The 23,487-nt window shown below is 47.5% G+C and overlaps 1 protein-coding gene across 4 annotated transcripts in view; it reads left to right on the top strand.

The window, feature by feature from the left end:
• Positions 1 to 23,487, top strand: part of NCKAP1 (NCK associated protein 1) — a 92,443-nt gene that overhangs the window by 17,395 nt on the left and 51,561 nt on the right. For 2 of the 4 annotated variants that reach the window (XM_054177040.1, XM_054177038.1), the window contains 7 exons: positions 1,172 to 1,282; positions 13,607 to 13,693; positions 14,882 to 14,938; positions 16,225 to 16,367; positions 16,470 to 16,560; positions 22,076 to 22,213; positions 22,922 to 22,970. In XM_054177040.1, the coding sequence (XP_054033015.1) occupies positions 1,172 to 1,282; positions 13,607 to 13,693; positions 14,882 to 14,938; positions 16,225 to 16,367; positions 16,470 to 16,560; positions 22,076 to 22,213; positions 22,922 to 22,970 (676 nt within the window). Of the gene's footprint in view, positions 1 to 1,171; positions 1,283 to 13,600; positions 13,694 to 14,881; positions 14,939 to 16,224; positions 16,368 to 16,469; positions 16,561 to 22,075; positions 22,214 to 22,921; positions 22,971 to 23,487 lie in introns of all 4 variants that reach the window. The other 2 variants (XM_054177039.1, XM_054177036.1) reach the window with 1 other exon arrangement.

The following is a 23,487-nucleotide window of genomic DNA, read 5'->3' as shown; positions in this document are numbered from 1 at the left end:
TTAAAACTACAACCCAAATATTTTGAGACAAAAATCCCTTAAGAGGACTCCTAAAACTAAAACTGGATATTTTTGGGGGGAGGGCAGGAACTCCCTTAAGTTTTAAAACTAAACTGGAGTACGTTGGAGGGGAGTTGGGGGGGCAAAAAAATCCCTGAAGAGGACTCTTAAAACTCAAGTGGAACATTTTGAGAAGGGAGGGTGGAGAGAGAGCCATCTGAGCGTCACGTAAGTAACGCTGCTTTCAAGTCTCTTTTCCTCCAAACTCTCCATGGCAGAGCATGGCTTGCTAGTCAGAGTAGTGGAGGAGTAGTGTGTCTGACAGCATGCACAGGAGCTCTAGGTGCACCTTTGTCAGCCCTTCGTCCCCGGAAGCCGTTTCCCCCAACGTGCCTCCGTAAGTTACGGAAGAGACCGCGCGCTCCGGCGCCGCTTCTGTTCCGAACTGAAGCGAGACCTCTTGGATCGCTGCTTTCAAAGCACAGTGCTGCTGTAGGAGCAAAAGACAATGAGCAGAGCCTCTGGCCTTTATCTAAGGAAATAGGATTCTCTAGGCAAGTACTGCTGGGTTTTTATGGCGGGGTGGAAAAATGGCCTCGGCAGGGAAGCGACGGCACGAGAAATTGAACGCAGGCCGATGGGGGGTGGGGGGGGGCTGGGGCTCCTAGTTTTGGTTCACCGAGGATAGTTTGATCATTTCACGTGCCCAGCACTGTCCTCCACAGATGATGCCACGACTGAACTCTCTAACAGTCTGTTAACTGCAGATGAACACAACACTACCTCAAACCAGCAAATAGAATGAGAAGGAAACCATGTTTTTGTTTCATTTTCGTTTGGCTTTTTTTATTTCCTCCTTCTTTTAGGATTGAGTTTCCCCCCCACCCCACCCTTCACTGCTGTTCTGCACTAACTGCTTTGATACTTCCATGCATCTTTTTCAGTAGAAGAGCATCTCTGTACTGTTTGCCATTGCATATTTCAGCTGTGACAGTCCCTGCACTTTGCCTTTCATTCTATCACCTGCTCACTCAAAAAAAGCAAAAACCAAAACCCCCCCCCAAAGACTCTTTCTGGTTTGTCTGCAGATTTGCCACTGTCACTGAGCTTGTAGCTGGATGATGGGTGTTTTTCACTTCATGTGCTGTTGTGTTGTTTTTTTTTCCCCTAGGCATGTGGTGACCCCAAAGCCAAACCTTCCTATCTCATTGACAAAAACCTGGAGTCTGCTGTCAAGTTCATAGTCAGGAAGTTTCCGGCGGTAGAAACACGCAACAACAATGTAAGTAACCAAATGGCTGTCTTAAGTGTTAGGGTGTTGGGTTTTTTTTTCCTCTCAATCCTCTTCAGCACCTGTTCAGCTCAGATCTCTGAGGTTTTGTGTGTTCTTAGAATGCAGTCAGATGCTGAGAGTTGTAACTGCAGTGTATTTGTTGATGCACGTCTGACAGGAAGGACTGAGGGGAGTGGGGGTGGGGAAGTGAACAGGAAATAGAGCCGTAGAACTTCAGAGAAGCTGAAGAGAGAAAAGTCATGAAGAGGATGGAAGGGACCTCAGGAGATCTTGCAGTCCAACCCCCATGCCAGAGAAGGACCAGAGAATCCAGCACAGGTCACACAGGAACACATCCACGCAGGGCTGGAAAGGCTCCAGAGACTCCACAACCTCTCTGGGGAGTGCTCTCTCTTCCAGTGCTCTGTGACCCTTACGGTAAAGAAGTTGTTCCTCATGTTGAGATTGAACCTCCTGTGCTATAATTTACATCCACTGCCCTTTGTCCTATCCCAGGGTGCAACTGAGCACCTCCCTGGATCTGCTGGACACACTCCTCTCAATGCACCCCAGGACCTCCTTGGCCTTCTTGGCCCCCAGGGCACATTGCTGTCCCCTGCAGAGCTTGTTGTCCACCAGCACTCCCAGGTCCTTCACCACAGGGCTGCTCTCCAGCAGATCCCCTCCCAACCTGTCCTGCTGCAGTTTCTTCTTCCTCCCCAGGTGCAGGACTCTGCACTTCTCCTTGTTGAACCTCATCAGGTTCCTCTTTAGAAAGAGCTATCTCCAAAGACAGCCTATTACAGTGGAATTCTAGACCCTTTGGGTATTTTTAGGGTAGGGCACTTCCTGGTTTTCTTTTTGCTTGCTCTCTTCTGTTCCATTTCAAAGAACTGTCCATAGGAAGTATTCCTTGCCTGCCTTGGGTGGCAGAAATTCTTGGTGTCCAGCCTGATTGCATGAGATGGAAGCTGCAAAATCATTTGTGCTGGGACTTGAGCAGCAGATCCACAAAGTGCACTTGACTGCAGTGTGGGAAGACGGGTTTGTACTTCGCAGGTGTTCATACCTTACAGGTTCCCTTGCCTATGAGCTCAGTCCCTGTGGGAATAAGGAGTGCTTTAGTATGCAAGGAGCAACCTTCTGAAGTGCAAAAATATGGAAATAGAATTGTTTTGAAATAGGAAATTGGGTTTTTTTCCCCCCTCCCTTGTGAGTGATGCTCCAGCATTATTGAGTTTGACTCTGTAGTCTTTCAGAGGTAATTAAAGATGATTAGATTTCAGGCTGGTGTTTTGGCAGGTGATGCACACTTGTTTCTCTGCTTCAATTTGAAAGTCAAAGGAAAGGTTGTTGGTTTACCTGCCTGTATTTCTTTCCAAAGGTGGAAAGTGGAGGTAGGTGTTGGGTTTGCACGTTCCCTGCATGCAGTTACTTGCATGAGTGCTTGAGAGGTGTAGGCTTGCTTTAAGCATTCAGGTTTCAGCAGAATGGGACAAATGGCATCCTGGCCTGCATCAAGAACAGTGTGGCCAGCAGGAGCAGGGAGGTCATTCTGCCCCTGTACTCTGCACTGGTTAGGCCACACCTTGAGTCCTGTGTCCAGTTCTGGGCCCCTCAGTTTAGGAAGGAGGTTGACTTGCTGGAAGGTGTCCAGAGAAGGGCAGCAAAGTTGGTGAGGGATTTGGAAAACAGCCCTGTGAGGAGAGGCTGAGGGAGCTGGGGTTGCTTAGCCTGGAGAGGAGGAGACTCAGGGGTGACCTTGTTGCTCTCTACAGCTCCCTGAAGGGAGGTTGTAGAGAGGCAGAGGTTGGTCTCTTCTCCCAGGCAGCCAGTAGCAGAAAAAGAGGACACAGTCTCAGGCTGCACCACGGGAGGTTTAGGTTGGATGTTAGGAGGAAGTTCTACACAGAGAGAGTGATTGCCCATTGGAATGGGCTGCCTGGGGAGGTGGTGGAGTCACCATCATTGGAGGTGTTCAGGAGGAGACTTGATGGGGTGCTTGGTGCCATGGGTTAGTTGTTTAGGTGGTGTTGGATTGGTTGATGGGTTGGATGTGATGATCTTGAAGGTCTCTTCCAACCTGGTTTATTATTTATTATTAGTTTCTTTTCCAGTGCCATTTAGAATTCCTAGGTGATGTCTCTAGTAGTACCAAGGGGGGAAATAAAACCAAAGAGAAAACTTCTGCCTTGTGGAGGAAAGGATTTCAGTAATGATGTGCTCCTCCACTTGATAACTTGGACCTGTTTTGTGCTGTTTAACAATGGTCATCCTTGTGTTGGATTTGACAGTGTTAGTAACAAACATGGCAAACCCTTGATCAAATGTAGGGAGAAACAGTACACACTGTGTGCTTCATGTTCTCTGAGCTTGAGTTGGAGATCTTCTGTTATGTACATAGAATTCAATGCACTTGCACGTGTCCTCTGTATGTCTTCCAGTTGTTGCCTCTGAATTTGGAGCTGAACTAATGACAGATATTTAAGGATTTGGTACTCTGAAGCTTATGAAAGAGATCAAAGCTAACTTGATGTGTTTTGACAGTCTCAGTTTCTAAAACAGGCCACAGCTCATAATGTTTTGTCATTGCCTTGTGTTTACGTACCAGGAGCCAGCCAGCCAGCCAGGCCTGTGTTTATTAAGCACAGGAATCAAAAGCCCACCCTCCAGATGTGTGAGCATGGTTTAAAAGCAGGGATTTCAAGTTCTAGTGGCAGGCACCTGGGGTCAGAGATGGTGGCAGTTTGCAGAGAAGGGCAGCAAAGTTGGTGAGGGGCTTGGAACATAAGCCCTATGAGGAGAGACTGAGGGAGCTGGGGTTGCTTAGCCTGGAGAAGAGGAGACTCAGGGGTGACCTTATTGCTGTCTACAGCTACCTGAAGGGAGGTTGTAGAGAGGCTGAGGTTGGTCTCTTCTCCCAGGCAAACAGTACCAGAACAAGAGAACACGGTCTCAAGCTGTGCCAGGGGAGGTTTAGGCTGGAGGTTAAGAGGAAGTTTTACACAGAGAGAGTGATTGCCCATTGGAATGGGCTGCCCAGGGAGGTGGTGGAGTCCCCAAGGCTGGATGTATTTCAGGGTGGTTTGGCTGTGGTGCCTGGGGCTGTGGTTTAGGGCTGAGCTTTGTAGACTAGGGCTCTGGATTGGACTTGGTGATGCTGAGGGTCCTTTACTACCTGAATGCTTCTGTGATTGCCTCAGAGGGGAACACCACACTTTATTGAAGAGTATGAGCAGTGTCTGCCCTAATCAGATGATGTGGAAAAGCCTGGATTTTTATCCTTTTGAAAGCTGTGATTGTGTTGTGTTTGCTATTGATAGCTTTTTTATGTCTTCATTCACACAAAAAAAAAGACAGCTGCTGGTTTCATTCTTCCTTCAGTGTTTGATGTGCTGAATCAGACTGGAGGGATGCCTGACACTTGCTGGTTTTCAACACTGTATGAAGTGTCTGAGCAGCTCAGACAAAGTGCCTGATGAATCCTTGCTGACCAGGCTGGAAAAGAAAATGGAATAGTTTATCTTCCAAAAGATCAATAATAGATGCCTCTGGACCTCATCAGTTCCTAACTTGCCTCTCTCCCATTGTCTGAGGGCAGGCCCTGTGATCCCTTATGCTTGCCCTCTCTTCTCCAAGCACCATCATGAATCACAGAGCCTTGAAAATGTGCAGTTTGAAGGCTGAGCTCTTAAATCAACTGGGAATGATGTTGGCCAGCAGTGCAGTGTTGCTTAAGAGTGCATAAACTGCAGGAAAGGAGTGGGAATGTCTGCAAACAAACAAACAAAACCTCCAAAACCCACCCAGGACTATAGACAAGGTCAGAAACAAACATTTGAGAAGGAAAATGTACAATAATTACAAGTTTCTTATCTGCTGTCTTGGGAAACCTTGATTTTTAAACTGACTAACACTTGGTTTCAACAGAGGAGGCTTTTTCTGAGCCTGCTGGGGAAGCCTTCCAGAAAGCTTCATTTCATCCTGCTGCTGGGTCAGGCCACTCCTCTGATGGTGCTGGTATTGCCTCAGGGTGATATTTATTTATACTGAATTATTTCAACTAGCTTTGGAAGAGAAGTTCCTAAGTAAGGGATGCAGAAGCAGCCTGATGTTTCTGAAGGGGTTTTTTTTTCAGGCCTTATCCTTCTATAAGATGCACAAACAAGGTTCCCACCACAGGGAAATCAGAAGAGAATGTGCTGACCTCCAAAGATGTGGTAGGGTTTAAATATTACTTTCTTCTTGGCCAGTGCTAACATAGAACCATAGAATTGTCAGGGTTGGAAGGATCAGCCAGTTCCAACCCCCCTGCCATGGCCAGGGACACCTCACACTACAGCAGCTTGCTCACAGCCACATCCAGCCTGGCTGCAAACACCTCCAGGCATGAGGCTTCCACCACCTCCCTGGGCAACCTCTGCCAGTCTCTCACCACCCTCATGGGGAAGAACTTCTTCCTGACATCCAATCTCAATCTACCCACATCCAGTTTTGCTCCATTCCCCCCAGTCCTGTCATTCCCTGACACCCTAAAATGTCCCTCCCCAGCTTTCCTGTAGCCCCCTGCAGATACTGGAAGGCCACAAGAAGGTCTCCTCAGAGCCTTCTCTTCTCCAGCCTGCACAACCCCAACTCTCTCAGCCTGTCTCCATAGCAGAGCAGCTCCAGCCCTCTGCTCATCCTCGTGGCCCTTTTCCTGGACACCTTCCAGCACCTCCAGCTCCTTCTTTATTGTAATAGGGGCTCCAGAACCCTTCATGATGGGGAGCTGAGTATTCAGGGAGAAAAGATCTTCTGCAGCTCGTGGGTAGTAGAGCCTGCTGCCTGCAGAGGCCGAGCTGTGTGTCTGTGTGACGGAGCCCGTCTCCTTTCTGCTTTCCAAAACACCACATATGGGAAGTAGTGAGTATATCTGCCTGCTTTGTTGAACATATGTTTATCTTTCACTCAGATTGCTCCTTAGTGATTTCCCTGTAGGAAAACTTGCTGTATTTTGAAGTGTCTCCTGGAGAAGTTGAGGCTTAGTCATTGTTTAGTGGTAAGCAGGCGGGTGACATCCTGGGTCAGTGAGAACTGGAAGCAGGATGATAGAGTACAAGCAGGGTAGCATTTCCAGCCTTCCTGGGCTGGAATCTGTAGCTAGGAATTAGTTCACTTTGCATTGGACTTCCTTTTCCTTCATGGGTGTTCCCATTCATGATATGGTCAGTCAACAGCTGTGGCAGCTGATCTCTAAGCAAAGTAACTTCAATAAGCTTTAATGTGTTTCTCCAACTTTCTGGGCAAGTAGATCTCTTGTATGGGAGACTTGATGTTTGTTTTTTCAGGGAACTTAACTGCTTTCTTAAGCAGTAAAACCCCAGCTCTCCATAATTCTACCATAAAACTAACTGGTCTCCTGGCCATGAAGGCTTTCCAGGTAAGAGGATGCCCTGCTTTTCCTGCATGGCTGCCTGCTCGACTCTGCTCCTGCTCAAGGGACTTGAAAGTGCTGAAGGAACCACAAATGGAGACTGATTTTTCCCAAACTCACTGAGGCAGTGATTTAGTTTACTGAAAGGTGTTCCCTTTGCATGACTAAATCCAGCCAATGAGTGACTGCTTCAGCTTTGTCCAAGCAGCTGAAAGTTCTTACAGAGGAGAAGAAGATTGTAGAATCATAGAATGGTCTGGGCTGGAAGGGACCTCCAAAGCTCATCCACTCCAACCTCCCTGCAGTCAGCAGGGACATCCCCAACTAGATCAGGTTGCCCAGGGCCTGGTCAAGCCTCACCTTGAATATCTTCAGGGGTGTGGGCCTCAACCACCTCCCTGGGAAACCTGTTCCAGTGTTCTACTACCCTCATATTAAAGAACTTGTTCCTAACAACCAATCTAAATCTGCTCTGCTCTAGTTTGAAGCCATTGCCCCTGGTCCTGTCCCTGCAGGCCTTTGCAAACAGTCTCTCTGCAGCCTTCTTGTAGCCCCCTTCAGGTCCTGGCAGGTTGCTCTTAGGTCTCCCTGGAGCCTTCTCTTCTCCAGGCTGAACACCCCCAGCTCCTTCAGCCTGTGCTTGGAGCAGAGCTGCTCCAACCCCCTGATCATTTTCATGGCCCTCCACTGGACCTTTTCCATCAGGTCCATGTCCTGCCTCTAGAGAGGCCAAAGGATGTCCTTATAATTGATTTTGGAAGAAAACTGCAACATACATGCAGCAATTAAAATTTGATCTGCATTTTTACTGGGGGGTGTGTGTGTGTGGGAAGTTCAGCATTAAATTACTCTGCTAATGCTTTGCTCTGATACAACCACACCTTCTGTGTGATTTTGTAGGCAGTAGCATGTCTGATGTCTTCACTCGGTGCTTGTGTTAAGACTGTCCTCGCAGCTTGTAACAAACATTTGCTGCAACAGAAGCAGAGAGTACTATGTACAATGTTTCCATGGTTTGAAAGTGGAGCATTTTTTTCCACAGCAGTTCCAAAAGGCAGTGTGAAATCCTGAAGTGTCTTTCAAAGGTTGCCCCACACAGAAATGTCACACAGCATCGCTAAGGTTGGAAGAGACCTCGAGGATCATCGAGTCCAACCTGGCACCCAGCACCTCATGACTAAACCATGGCACCAAGTGCCACATCCAATCCCCTCTGGAACACCTCCAGGGATGGGGACTCCACCACCTCCCTGGGCAGCACATCCCAATGACAAATGACTCAGTGAAGAACTTTCTCCTCACCTCAAGCCTAGACCTCCCCTGGTGCAGCTTGAGACTGTGTCCTCTTGTTCTGGTGCTGCTTGCCTGGGAGAAGAGACCAACCCCTTCCTGGCTACAATCCCGCTTCAGGTAGTTGTAGACAACAATAAGGTCTCCCCTGAGCCTCCTCTTCTCCAGACTGAACAACCCCAGCTCCCTCAGCCTCTCCTCACAGGGCTGTGCTCAAGGCCTCTCCCCAGCCTTGTTGCCCTTCTCTGGACACCTTCAAGTCTCTCAACCTCCTTCCTAAACTGAGGGGCCCAGAACTGGACACAGGACTCAAGGTGTGGCCTAACCAATGCAGAGTACAGGGGCACAATGACCTCCCTGCTCCTGCTGGTCTCACTATTCTTGATACAGGCCAGGATGGCATTGGCCTTCTTGACCACCTGGGCACACTGCTGGCTCATGTTTAGGTGGCTGTCAACCAGCACCCCCAGGTCCCTCTCTGGGAGCTCTCCAGCCACTCTGACCCCAGCCTGTAGCTCTGCATGGGGTTGACTGTCATCTGACTTCCTATTTTTTGGTTTTTTAATTTAAATCATTAGGGTTTGGGGTACTGATAGGACTAAGGGGAATGGAGCAAAACTAGAAATGGGTAGATTCTCCCCCTCTACTCCATTCAGGTGAGACCCCACTTGGAACACTCTGTCTAGTTCTGGATCCTCTGTTACAAGAAGGATCTGGAGGTGCTGGAAGGTGTCCAGAGAAGGGCCATGAGGATGAGCAGAGGGCTGGAGCTGCTCTGCTCTGGAGACAGACTGAGAGAGTTGGGCATATTCAGTGTGGAGAAGAGTAGGCTCTGAGGAGAGCTTCTTGTGTCCTTCCAGTATCTGTTGGGGGGCTACAGGAAAGCTGGGGAGGGACTTTTGAGGGTGTCAGGGAGTGATGGGACTGGGGGGAATGGAGCAAAGCTAGAAGCAGTGAGATTGAGATTGGATGTTAGGCAGAAGTTGTTCTCCATGAGGGTGGTGAGACACTGGCAGAGGTTGCCCAGGGAGGTGGTGGAAGCCTCATCCCTGGAGGTTTTTCAGGCCAGGCTGGATGTGGCTGTGAGCAAGCTGCTGTAGTGTGAGGTGTCCCTGCCCATGGCAGGGGTGTGAACTAAATGGTCCTTGAGGTCCCTTCCAACCCAGACACACAATATAAAATGATGTAGCACCAGCTATTCCTAAACAGCTGTTAAGAAATTAGTAATGGAAAGTTGTGTTGCAGTGGGTGTGGTAAGAGCTACACCCACATGCCTGAGTGATAAAAATGCAAGTAGACATCTGGGACCCTGCATGCTCTCAGCTGTGTGCTGAATGTCACCAACCAGGCTGTGCTGCATGAATTGAACTGTTTGCAATAGGTAGCTGGAAGATGTTTGCTATTGAATGCCATCAGATGGAGCCAAGGCTGCAGATGAATACAAAATCACTTTTTTCCTGCTATGAGGACAGGCTGAGGGAGCTGGAGTTGTTCAGCCTGGAGAAGAGAAGGTTCCAGGGAGACCTTATAGCAGCCTTCCATTAGCTGAAGGGATCCTGCAGGAAGGTTGCTAAGGGATTTCTCATGGGGATGTCTAGCAACAAGACAAGGGGAAATGATCTGAAGCTGAGGGGAGAGTAGGTTTGCACTCCATTTTAGGAAGAAGTTCTTCAGGATGAGGGTGGTGAGACTCTGAAATAGGTTCCCTAGGGAGGCTGTGGATGTCCCCTCCCTGGGGGGTGTTCAAAGCCAGGTTGGATAAGGCCTTGAGCCAGCCAAGCCTAGTTGAGAGGTGTCCCTGCCCATGGCAGTGAGGTTGGAGTGGATGATCTCTGAGGTCCCTTCCAGCCTGGGCCCTTTTATGATTCTATTGTAATTCTATGACTTTAACAGCAGTTACACTTAGTACATTGTTTTACTTTGATAAGAGTATTCTGACTAAAAGTTTGCTGATGCCTTGAACACCAAGAGCTCAAAGAATCATCACCTTAACTCTGTACAAACATTTCAGCATCATTTAAGCATGAATATATCTGGGAATACAGGTCACTAGTTAAGGAGTCACTGCTGCACACTTACTTCTTGGTTGAGTGCAATGAAAGCCTTCCTGTAGTCTCTTCCTTCACATACAGCTTTCAAGACTCCTGAAAGAAGATTATTTCTTTTGCCAGGGCATTTCCCAGCTCTTTCCCTTTTGGCCATATCTCCCTTGGTTTAAACAGCAGGGTTCAAATGAAGTTTTAAACCAAGCATCTTAACTGGTGAAGGTTCATCACATAAAAACTGTTGACTGATGAAGCAGCCCTGGTAGTACAAAGCACTCTTTCCTCTGAGGAGGAGGTTAAGGCATAAGTGCAGTTGTAGTGTGAGCTTTGGTTTTGTCTTTTCTCTGTGCTTGAATGATTCCTGAACAGCAGCACAGTAGTCTGTTCCTGAAAAATCCTCACACTGATCCAGTTCCCACTTGTGTTTGTTGCTCAGGAGCAAACCCTGTTTCTGCTTGTGCTTTTCAGAGCAAATCACTTGGAATAAGGAGTTCAAACAGCAGGGCTCAAATGAAGTTTTAAACCAAGCATCTTGGGTGATGAATGTTCATCACCCAAAACCTGTTGACAGATGAAGCAGCCCTGACAGTACAAAGCACCCTTTGCTCTGAGGAGGTCCTGTGTATGGATGCAGGTTGGCCCAAAGGTGGGCTGGAGCTTGGCCAGACCTTCTGGAGCTCCAGACTCTGCCTGGGTTAATGCTGGATGCTGGGGAAAGTAGAAGCACATGCATGGTGAGGCTCAAGATACAATTCACAGGCCTGATGTATGACTACAGGGTTGTTTTGTGCAGCAGCAGTTTCAATGGAAATAACTCATTTCCTAGTGCAGGAAATGATCTGAAGGTACAAAATAAACACATGGGCCTGGACCTGTTTTTCATTGAGTCCCATCTGGTGGCTGTGTGAAAGAAATATGCACAGGGTAGACATTGGGGTTAGGCCTCTAGAATGAGATGCTTTATGCTGGTTTAAGAGAAGGGCAGAACTATCAGACATTGAAGTTAGGCCTCTGGAATGAAATCCTTTATGTTGGTTTAATAGCAGGCACAACTATTAGACATTGAGGTTAGGTCTCTAGGATGAAATCATTTATGCTGCCTTAAGAGAAGGGCAGAACCATTAGACACAGGATTAATCCTCTAGAATGAAATCTTTTATACTGGTTTAAGAGCAGGCAGAACTATTAGGTGTTGAGGTTAGGTCTCTAGAGTGAAATCCTATATGCTGGTTTAAGAGAAGGGCAGAATCATCAGACACTAAATTAAGCCTCTAGGATGAAATCCTTTATTCTGGGTTAAGAGCAGGCAGAACTATTAGATGTTGAGGTTAGGGCTCTAGGATGAAATCCTTTATTCTGGGTTAAGAGCAGGCAGAACTATTAGATGTTGAGGTTAGGGCTCTAGAATGAAATCCTTTATTCTGGGTTAAGAGCAGGCAGAACTATTAGATGTTGAGGTTAGGTCTCTAGAATGAAATCCTATATGCTGGTTGAAGAGAAGGGCAGCACCATTAGACACTAAATTAAGTCTCTAGATTGAAATCCTTTATTCTGGGTTAAGAGCAGGCAGAACTATTAGATGTTGAGGTTAGGTCTCTAGAATGAAATCCTTTATGCTGTCTTAAGAGAAGGGCAGTACCATTAGACACTAAATTAAGTCTCTAGATTGAAATCCTGTATTCTGGGTTAAGAGCAGGCAGAACTATTAGATGTTGAGGTTAGGTCTCTAGAATGAAATCCTATATGCTGGTTTAAGAGAAGGGCAGAACCATCAGACACTAAATTAAGCCTCTAGAATGAAATCCTTTATGCTGGTTTAAGAGCAGGCAGAACTGTTAAGACCTTGAGGTTCCTCCTCTATAATGAAATGCTTTATGCTGGTATAGGAGCAGCAGAACTATTTATGGTGTAGCCATTCCAGTCAGGCTTGTAACTCAGCTTGTAACTATGTGCCTGGCTTCCTTGGCTGTAATGGCAGTCTTACGGCTCCAGGCTTCTGAAAATCATCATAACCTCTGAAAATTCAGAGGAAAGGAGCAAAAATTGCCTTCTCTATAAATGCATTTAGTGATCCAGGCAGTCTATTTTATGTCTTTTTTTTTTAACTCAGAGGAATTGTAGTGCTTTCCATAAAACTGAGCCCAGAGAGCACAGCTCTGTAAAGAGAGGGAGATGAAGAAGCCTGTTCAGTTCTAACCTCTCCTATGGAGGAAAAAAAAGCCACACACACCCCACAGAAGCTAACCATTTTGAAGCAATTTCTTTAATCTATCTTCTAATTGATTGCACCTGGTGAGAGGAAAACCCTATTTAACTTGATCAGTCAGTCATTTAAAATCTTGTCACTGTTTGGAGGGCACTTCCTCATATGAAGCCTTCCAACTGCTTTGGCTCATTTCGGTTCATGTATCAAGAGGCTTAATAGGCTGGGTAGTGCAAGTGCAGTAATTGGATTCTTGCAGTGCTATGAGACTGGAATACAGAGATAAACAGAATGGCTGTTCAGTAACAGCTTCTTGGGTTTTTTTTGAGTGTGTTTTTGAATTGTAATTAAGGAGTCACAGGGTGTCAGGGGACGGGAGGGACCTCTGGAGATCTTCCAGTCCAACCCCCCTGCCAGAGCAGGAGCAGAGAATCCAGCACAGGTCACACAGGAACACATCCAGACAGGGCTTTGGAAAGGCTCCAGAGAAGGAGACTCCACAACCTCCCTGGAGAGCCTGTTCCAGTGCTCTCTGAGCCTCACAGTGAAGAAGTTCCTCCTCGTGTCGAAGTGGATCTGCCTGGTTCCCTCCCAAAACCACGAGGAGCCCAGCAATTAAACGACCGCCAACAGTGACCTCTTTTGCACCTTCGTATTCGCATTCGCCTCTTCCATTTTATCCACCAGTGTCTGATGCTAGTGTTTTGCTTCTTCCTTTTGGTTTGGTTTGGTTGTTTTTTTGTTTCTGGTGTTGTTACTGTTGTTGATTTTGTTGCCCTTTTTTTGTTTGGTTTGACTGTATTATTGTGTTTCTATGGGACTGGTCAAAGAGCCGTTACTGTATTTTATGTTTGTATCTACATTTTATTTTGCATGCTTAACGTGGCTTTGCCTGGATATTCTTTTTGGTAAGTTCAGAATTTCAAAAGCATACTGTTCTTTCTGTAGTGGGGAAACAAGAAAAGTTTGTAACCTGCCACCTTTCTGTTCTGCCACCTCAAGTTAACGTGGTTACCTCGCTGTCGTGCTGATTCGTACTCACGTCCTGCTCTGCTCTCGCTAATGGTACATTATATGGTAACACCGGTCTCCTAACTACCCATTTTCATCTCTAGCTGAGCTAAACCCAATATGACTTTGGCACTAATGTGTACTAATTTGACTTTTTATCTTCAAAGTGTAGTTGGCAGCTGTTAAAATGATCTGAGGACTCTCTGTGTGTTTGAGGCACGCAGAACCTCAGGCTTTAGCAGACCATGTTAAGGCTTCTCTGCATAGCCAGGTGGTTGCTCTGCGCTTCACAGGTATCATTGTTCAGCAGTTTTCTCCCAGACCTTCAAAGAATGACATGCATGTTTGTGTTTCTCTTTTAGCAACAGCTTGCTCAGCTCCAGAAAGAAAAATCAGAGATCCTGAAGAACCTGGCGTTATACTACTTCACCTTTGTTGATGTTATGGAATTTAAGGTAAGGCCTCAGCAAGTTTGCTGATGAATGAGACAAAGCTGGGAGGAGTGGCTGACACACCAGGGGGTTGTGTTTGCCATTCAACCAGACCTGGACAGGCTGAGAGCTGGGCAGGGAGAAATGGAATGAAATTCAGCAAGGGCAAGGGGAGAGGCTTGCACCTGGGAAAGAACAACCCCATGGAGCAGGAGAGGTTGGGGAATGAGCTGCTGGAGAGCAGGGAAGGGGAAAAGGACCTGGGGGTCCTGGTGGATGGGAGGTTAACCATGAGCCAGCAATGTGCTCTGGTGGCCAAGAAGGCCAATGGCATCCTATGGTGGATTAAAAAGGCTGTGTTGAGTAGGTTGAGAGAGGTTCTTCTCCCTCTCTACTCTGCCCTGCTGAGGCCACATCTGGAATCTTGTGTCCAGTTCTGGGCCCCTCAGTTCAGGAAGGACCTCAGGGAACTGCTTGAAAGAGTCCAGCACAGAGCCACAAAGATGATTAGGGGACTTGGAACATCTTGCTCATGAGGAGAGCCTGAGGGAGCTGAGGGCTCTGGAGCTTGGAGAGGAGGAGCCTGAGAGGTGACCTCATTGCTGTTGCTAAAGCTGTGCAGGGGCAGTGCCCAGAGGCTGGAGCCAGGCTCTGCTGGGGGATGCCCAATGCCAGCACCAGGGGCAGTGGTGGGAGCTGAGGCATAGGAAGTTCCATGGAAACAGGAGGAAGAATATTTCCCCTGTGAGGGTGACAGAGCCCTGAAGCAGGCTGCCCAGGGGTGTTGTGGAGTCTTCTTTTCTGGTGGTCATAGAACCAATAAGGTTGGAAAAGACCTCAAAAATCATCCAGTCCAACCTGTCACCTGAGACCTTATCACTACTAAACCATGGCACCAGATATTCAAATCCATCTGGATGTGTTCCTGCATGACCTGCTCTAGGTGATGCTGCTCTGGCAGGGGGGTTGAACTGGATGAGCTTTCCAGGTCCCTTCCAACCCCTAACCTTCTGTGCTTCTGTATTACAAGGTCAGTCGGTTGTTCTGTCACATCAGCTTTCAGTCTTTTCATGTATGAAATGCCACTGTGCAGTGAAATAGCTGAACTCCTTCCTTTGGGGGGGAGGGGGGAGATAAATCAGTCTGCATCTGAGAGTGAAGTGATTTCCTCAGATCTTTTTTTAAACTGAACCTATTTCTCTGTTCCTCAAGGACCATGTCTGTGAGCTGCTGAACACTATCGACGTGTGCCAAGTCTTCTTTGATATCGTAAGTTGCTGGAGTTAAACTTGCAGGGGAGTTAAACTTGCAGGGGAGTTAAACTTGCAGGGGAGTTAAACCTTTCAAGCTTCATAATGTTTCTAACCAGGGTCCAGCCCAGGGAGTTTGAACAACTTGTTTGTTAACCCAAGAAAGGTGACATCCCTAGTTAAAATGAGAGGATAAACACCACCACTGTAATCTTCAGGTCTCCTTTATAAGAGCTTGGAATCAGGAGAGAGACAGTTACCAACAGGCTGCTGATGGGCAGCCTTGTGTGTTACCAGGCACACAAATCTCTCTGTAATGCTTTGCTTTATTGCATCTGCAAGTTAATGCTTAGGGTTTGCTTTCTCATGTCTGTGCTTAAACCATGTGGGGGTTGGACTTGATGACCTTCAGAGGTGCCTTCCAACCCCTAACATGCTGTGCTCCTGTGATAGGAGTACTACTGCTGTCCACCTGAGCCATGTGAGCAGATAACTCCTTGCTTGGCTAAAACAGTCCAAAAGGAGCTGCAAGTGTTCCATTAAACCCCTTCTTCTAAGTCCCAAACACTGAAAAACCCTAAAGCAAAACCTCAAAAGACCTTTTCCTCTTGTTTTCAGCTTTCTTTTTCCTGGTTCTTAATATCACTTGCTGGTTTTAATAGCTATTCTAAATCTGGCTGCCTTAGGTTCATACTATGAAACAGAGGCAGACACATAGCCTGTGGAATGATGCTCCCTGGCCTGTGGGATACCTGCTACCTTCCTGCTTTAAATCTAATTCGTAGCCAAGCCACTTGCTGACTCTTTGAAACATTGATGAAAAGTTTTGTTACCTGTCAGCTAACCTGAAAAAAAATAGACATGGGCAGATTGAGATTGAATGTCAGGAAGAAGCTCTTCCCCATGAGGGAGGTGAGACACTGGCACAGGTTGCCCAGGAAGGTGGTGGAAGCCTCATGCTTGGCGGCTTTTAAGGCCAGGCTGGATGTGGCTGTGAGCAAGCTGCTGTAGTGTGAGGTGTCCCTGGCCATGGCAGGAGGGTTGGAACTGGCTGAGCCTTGAGGTCCCTTCCAACCCTGACAATCCTGTGATTCTCTGAAAGATTGGTTTGTGTCTTTGCTTTCATGACTGCAAACAGTTCTGGGGGTCTGAGTGAATAAATGAAGGCTGCAAGAAGGCTGTGTGCCACTGGCTCAAAAACATTGCTCATGACACCCCATTGCTGAAGATTGGTAGAAAGGTAAGGAGAAGGTTGTATGCTAAAAAAGGCTTAGAGTGATCATTAACTGTTGTTTTTACCTCCAGACTGTAAACTTTGATTTAACAAAGAACTACCTAGATCTGATCATCACCTACACAACTCTAATGATCCTGCTGTCTCGAATTGAAGAAAGGAAGGCTATCATTGGGCTGTACAACTATGCCCATGAAATGACACATGGAGCAAGGTGAGAAGTCTCTTGTGCAAGAAATCTGTGTTGTAGTAGTAACAACCACCACCACAACAGGAAGAGCCACAGCTGAGTGAATTGTTTTGTTGTTGCTTTTAGTGACAGAGAATATCCACGCCTCGGCCAGATGATTGTGGATTATGAAAATCCCTTGAAGAAAATGATGGAGGAGTTTGTACCTCACAGTAAAGTATGTAACTGCTTTTCATAGCATAACAGTAACCTTAATGGCCAGAAGCAGAGAGAAAAGAGTAAATGTGAAAGACTTGGTTTTGTCCTAGGCCATCAGGTATGAAGTGCACAGAGCATTTTTACTGGGGAGCCAAAATAAGGGAACCTATACAGGAACATGAAGAGCTGTTTTTAAGGTTCCAGTTCTTTCACTAAGAATTAGAAAGTGATTACAAAATAGTGTAGATCTTTATTCATAGAATGGTTTGGCTTGGAAGGGACCTTAGAGATCATCTAGTTCCAACCCCTCTGGTATTAGCAGCGACACCTTTAGCTACACCAGGTTGTTCAAGGTCTCATCCAACCTGGCCTTGAACACCTCTAGGGAAGGGGTGTCCACAGCCTCCCTGGGCAGCCTGTTCCAGTGTCTCACCACCCTCACTGTAAAGAATTTCTTCCTGATACCCAGTCTAAATCTGCCCTCCTGAAGCTCCAATCCCACTTCAGGTACTGGCAGGCTGCTGTAAGGTCTTTTGGAGTCATCTTCAGGCCGCCCAGCCCCTGCTCTCATAGACTGTGCCCATAGTGGAGGTGCTTCAGCTCTCTGATCATCTTCATGGCCTCCTCTGAACCCCCTCCAGTAGTTTATCAAAGAATGTTAGGGGCTGGAAGGGACCTCCAAAGATTGAGTCCAAACCCCTTGCCAAAGCAGGATCACCTAGAGCAGATCACACAGGAACACATCTGGGTTGGTTTTGAATATCTCCACAGAAGGACACTCCACAACTCCCCTGGGCAGCCTGTTCCAGTGAAAAGAGTCTTCCTCCTGTTTCCATGGAACATCCCATGCCTTAGCTTCCACCACTGCCTCTTGTGTCTCACCCAGCAGAGCCTGGCTCCATCTTCTGGGCACTAACCCTGCACATCTTTATCAACAGCAATGAGGTCACCTCTTCAGGCTCCTCTCCAAGAGAGCCCCAGCTCCCTCAGTCTTTCCTCGTAAGGAAGATCACCAAATCAGCCAGGTTGGAAGAGACCTCAGAGATCATCAAGTCCAACCTGTCACCTGCTGACAATTAAACCATGGCTCCAAGTGCCACATCCAAGCCTTTTTTGAACACCTCCAGGGATGGTGACTCCACCACCTCCCTGGGCAGCACATCCCAATGGCCAATTACTCTTTCTGTGAAGAACTTTCTCCTCACCTTGAGCCTAAACTTCCCCTGGTGCAGCTTGACACTGTGTCCTCCCCTTCTGCCACTGGTTGCCTGGGAAAAGAGTCCAACCTGACTGATTCTTTCCATATCCCTTTGCTGATTCTCTTTCCTAACACCTCCTTTGCTCAAAAGCTGACATTGTGTGCTCTGCTGGCTTGACTTCACTAGGTTCACTGAACACAAATCCTTCAGTCTTTTCTGTGCAAGTGCTTCTGAGCTCTCATTCTGGTGCAGCTGGTTTCCCTGCAGATCTGTGATGATTTATCTAGGCTGTGTTTTTGTGTGAGAAAGCTTTGGAAAAGTGACAGAAGCCTCACTGCTATCAATGCACATCCTGTTTATCTCTTCCTCTTCATCCCCTAGACTTGATACTCCATCAAGGGAAACCAGATTTGTTTGATCAGTGCTGACTGGCTGTTATTTCTAAAGGGGTTATTTTCTAGGTGCTTGCAAATTGACTGCCTAACAACTTACTTTGCAGTCTTTGACAGGAGTTTAAAGTCAATACTAAGCTATTGCCTGGAGTGTTTGAAGTTTGGGGTTTCTTCCCCCCTCATTTTTAAGGTCCTGCAGCTGGGTCGGGGCAATCCCAAGCACTGATACAGGCTGGGCAGGGACTGGCTTGAAAGCAGCCCTAAAGAAAAAGCCTTGGGGGTTCTGGGGGATGAGAAGCTCAACATGAGCCAGCAGTGTGCACTTGCAGCCCAGAAAGCCAAGCAGAGCCTGGGCTGCAGCAAGAGAAGCGTAGCCAGCAGGGCCAGGGAAGGGATTCTCCCCCTCTGCTCCACTCTGCTGAGACCCCACCTGGAGCACTGTCTGCAGTTCATGGGGGTTGGAACTGGATGATCCTTGACATCCCTTCCAACCCTAACAATTCTGTGATTCTGTAAGTTCAGGTGCTGGTTGTCTTTTTCTTTCTGCTCCAGCTGATCCTGCTCTGGCAGGAGGATTGCTCTAGATGATCTTTCAAGCTCCTTTCCAGCCCCTAACATTCTGTGATTCTTCTCTAACTCTTTTGAGATTTATTTTTCTCCTTAATTTCCTTCATCTTTCCAGGGTGGTCTCCAGAAAGAGTTTTCCAGCTACTTGTCTTCAATGCCCTGAAGTGAAATAGTTTGGGCTCATTCTCATTGTCTAAAGAATCTGCAATCTTATGGCTGTTACACTTTCCTCTGCATGATTCTTATCTTGTTAAGACTTAACTCAGCTAAGGATCTCATTTGAAATGAACTTTTTCTTTGCACATTGTAGCAAAGATGCTTCACTTCTCAGTATTATCTTTGTTCATCCTCCCCAGTTCAACAGAGGACCAATCCTTCCCCTTCAGGTGTTTTGTAAAGCCTTCTGTCAGTCTGATTTTTACTGTTCTGCTTATGTTTTTTTGCTAGAGGTATAAGTTGGGGTTAGGAATCCCTTCAGGCACTGTGCTACAGAAACACTTCAGTTCACACTCTCAAGGAACTGCACACTTCTCCCTTCATCATGCTGCTACCTTGCAGTTGTTTAGTCCTTTAAATTACCTTCAGAAGATAGCATTTAAGGCTTGTTTATTTTGCCTGTGTGACCTTCTCTGCTGGCATGATGCATAAATCATGTCCTGATTCCCACTAAATAATAACTTCATGGGGTTCAGCAAGGAGAAGTGCAGAGTCCTGCACCTAGGAAGGAAGAATAAACTGCAGCAGTACAGGTTGGGAGGGGATCTGCTGGAGAGCAGCCCTGTGGAGAGGGACCTGGGAGTGCTGGTGGACAGCAAGTTCTCCATGGGACAGCAATGTGCCCTGGTGGTCAAGAAAGCCAATGGGATCCTGGGGTGCATTGAGAGGAATGTGTCCAGCAGATCCAGGAGGTTCTCCTCCCCATCTACTCTGCCCTGCTGAGACCTCACCTGGAATATTGCATCCAGTTCTGGGCTCCCCAGTTCAAGAGGGACAGGGATCTGCAGGAGAGAGGGCTACAAGGTTGATGAAGGGACTGGAGCACTGCCTGATGAGGAGAGGCTGAGAGCTGTGGAGCTGTTTAGTGTGGAGAGGAGAAGACTGAGTGGGGATCTGATCAATGTCTGTCAATATCTGAGGGCTGGGGGTCAGGAAGGAAAGGACAGGCACAGCCTCTGCTCAGTTGCACCCTGGGACAGGATGAGGGGCAGTGAATGTAACCTACAGCACAGGAGGTTCCACCTCAACATGATGAAGAACTTCTTCACTGTGAGGGTGACAGCACACTGGAACAGGCTGCCCAGAGAGTATGCATTGCTGTGTGACCTGCACTGGATTCTATGGTCCTGCTCTGGCAGGGGGCTTGGACTTGAAGCTCTCCAGAGGTCCCTTCCAACCGCTAACATCCTGTGATCCTGTGACCTGGCTCCCTGGGAGTTTGTACAACCACCAGTATTGATGGAGAAGAGAGGGGAAAGTATAGAACCACACTTCTGCAGATAAGATTATTCTGCTTTGAAGATGCAGATTAAGCTTAATCTGCTTTGATGCTGCTCCTGCTGCATGTAATTATTTGCTAGCATGGGGTGGGGGTGGGGGGGAGTTAAAAATAGTAAATGAAGAGCTGGAGAAGGCAATAACACAGTGATTGTGATGCTTGGATAAGTAGTGAATAAAACCAGAGAACTTTGAGTTGTACATGACAGATTTCTTGTCCCTGCTGATGTTTTTATTTGTTTGGGGGTTTTTTTGTGGCCTCTATCTCTGAACTTGGAAGTTTTAGAACTCTCATTAGGAAAAAAAGAATCAAATCCAAGCCTCCTGCTTCTCTTCCTGTTTCCCTTAGCCTGGATTAGTCTTTCATATGTCAAATAAACTAGATGCAGTGGGGGTGAATCTCAGGTTCCATTTCAGAGCTAGTTCAGTGAAATGTTTTAATTGTTGTTAGTAATAGAATAGAATAAACCAGGTTGGAAGAGACCTTCAAGATCATCATGTCCAGCCTATCATCCAACACCACCTAATCAACTAACCCATGGCACCAAGCATCCTGTCAAGCCTCGCTCTGAACACCCCCAGCGACGGCGACCCCACCATCTCCCCAGGCAGCCCATTCCAATGGGCAATCACTCTCTCTGTGTAAAACTTCCTCCTAACCTCCAGCCTAAACCTCCCCTGGTGTAGTTTGAGACTGTGTCCTCTTGTTCTGGTACTGGTTGCCTGGGAGAAGAGACTAACCTCTGCCTGACTACAACCCCCCTTCAGGTGATGCTGAGAAACCAGCCCCTCTGAGAAAACAGTATTGAGTGGCTCTCGTGCTTGAAGTTTGGCAGGGTCAATACACAGTTCACAAAATAAGGTAAAGGACTTGGAATGTTTGTCCAAGGCTGCGCCCCCAGGGATCTGTTCTGGGCCCCAACCTCTTTAATATCTTCATTGATGATCAGGATGAGGGGATTGAGTCAGTCATCAGCAAGTTTGCTGATGACACCAAGATGGGAGCAGATGTTGATCTGTTAGAGGGTGGGAGAGCTCTGCAGAGGGACCTTGACCAACTGGACAGATGGGCAGAGTCCAACAGGATGGCATTCAACAAGTCCAAGTGCCAGGGGCTGCACTTTGGCCACAACAACCCCATGCAGAGCTACAGGCTGGGGCAGAGAGGCTGAGAGCTGCCAAACAGAGAGGGACCTGGGGGTGCTGGTTGACAGCTGGCTGAACATGAGCCAGCAGTGTGCCCAGGTGGCCAAGAAGGCCAATGGCATCCTGACCTGCATCAGGAATAGTGTGGCCAGCAGGAGCAGGGAAGTCATTGTGCCCTGTGCTCTGCACTGGTTAGGCCACACCTTGAGTCCTGTGCCCAGTTCTGGGCCCCTCAGTTTAAGAAGGACATTGAGAGACTTGAAGGTGTCCAGAGAAGAGCAACAAAGCTGGGGAGAGGCTTTGAGCACAGCCCTGTGAGGAGAGGCTGAGGGAGCTGGGGTTGCTTAGCCTGGAGAAGAGGAGGCTCCGGGGAGACCTCATTGCTCTCTACAACTACCTGAAGGGAGGTTGTAGCCAGGAGGAAGTTGGTCTCTTCTCCCAGGCACCCAGCACCAGAACAAGAGAACACAGTCTCAAGCTGCGCCAGGGGAAGTTTAGGCTGGATGTGAGGAGAAAGTTCTTCCCTGAGAGAGTCATTCATTGGAATGTGCTGCTCAGGGAGGTGGTGGAGTCATCATCCCTGGAGGTGTTCAAGAGGGGATTGGATGTGGCACTTGGTGCCATGGTCTAGTCATGAGGTCTGTGGTGCCAGGTTGGACTTGATGATCTTTGAGGTCTCTTCCAACCTTGGTGATTCTGGGATACCTTCAAAGAAATCATTGGCTCTCCTTTTCAGTCTCTTTCAGATGCTCTGATTTCGCTCCAGATGGTCTATCCTCGAAGAAATCTCTCAGCTGACCAGTGGAGAAATGCACAACTACTGAGCCTCATCAGTGCCCCCAGTACAATGCTCAATCCTGCACAGTCTGACACAGTATGGCCTTTTTGCTTTGGGTTCTGTGATAAAAGTCAACCAGGTTTTTCTGTGAGCCCTTCTGGGCATGTCTGGGGGTTGCTTTCTTTTAATGTAGCTTTTAATCAGAGCTGTAAATAGGGCCTGTTGGGAGACCTGAACACTCACATTCATGAAAGGTTCTGCTGAGCTAGGCTCATGCCTTCCTTTCTAGCATTTGATAATGAAAAGGTGAAGGGAAGCCACATCACCTTCTGCAGTGTTAGAAGGAAGGCATCCTGTGTGCTGCCCCAGATGCCTGTGGGCCAACAAAGTGGGAATCAGAAGCGAGGCTTCCTTTAACACGTACTGCTTGCATTCGCTGCCTCAGGTTGATGTGGATGGTCACCTCACTGCCAACATCCCAGCTCCCAGCCAGTGCTTAGTGTACCTCAAAAGCCTGAAGTAGCATGCATTGAAGAGCCTTAAATACAATCTTTGTTGAAACCAAATGTTCACTTTTCTGTTGGAGGTATTGGAGGGTACGGAGGAGGCTCATGTGCTATTCCAACCCTGGGTTTCTAAAGGGATGGAACAGTGCCCTGTTAGCAATCAGCAGCAGTCTTCCATGATTCATCAGCACTTAAGGCTTTGTTTGTGCCCCCCCTTATTTTTTTATCTAAGAAGACTTTCTTCTGAGATGTCTTTTGTATCAAATCAGTTGGCTGCAGTTTGCTGTTTTATCAACAGATGCCGTGTGAATACCTCTCTCTGGATGCAATGGAAAAATGGATCATTTGTGAGTACAGTCTTCTCAAACAGCTCCTGGTTGTAGGGAAAAAAAAATAATAGGAAGATTTGAAAGGCTGTTTGCTTTCCTGTGCTGTACTAAAGCTGTTCTGCTCAGATGAGGTTCTGGAGATTTACTCCTGGAGTAAATCTCCTTCGTGTGCATCACGCTTTTGTGTGCGCCAAAGAGGGAATCGCAGAAGCAACCAGGTTGGAAGAGGCCTCCCAAGATCATCAAGTCCAACCTATCACCCAACACCATCTAACCAGCTAACCCATGGCACTGAGTGCCTCATCCAGGCTGGTTTTAAACACTGCCAGGGACAGTGACTCCACCACCTCCCTGGGCAGCACATCCCAATGGCCAGTCTCTCATACTGGGAAGAATTTCTTCCTCACATTCAGCCCCAAACCTCCCTTGCTGCAGCTTGAGACTGTCCTCTTCTTCTGTCACTGGTTGTCTGGGAGAAGAGACCAACCCCCACCTGTCTACAGCTTCCCTTCAGGTAGTTGTATAGTTATAGAGA

This window comes from Dryobates pubescens, chromosome 37, assembly GCF_014839835.1.
Source record: "Dryobates pubescens isolate bDryPub1 chromosome 37, bDryPub1.pri, whole genome shotgun sequence".
Lineage (NCBI taxonomy): Eukaryota > Metazoa > Chordata > Aves > Piciformes > Picidae > Dryobates > Dryobates pubescens.
Note: the sequence above shows the minus strand (reverse complement) of the source record. Positions and strands in the feature narration are given on the sequence as shown.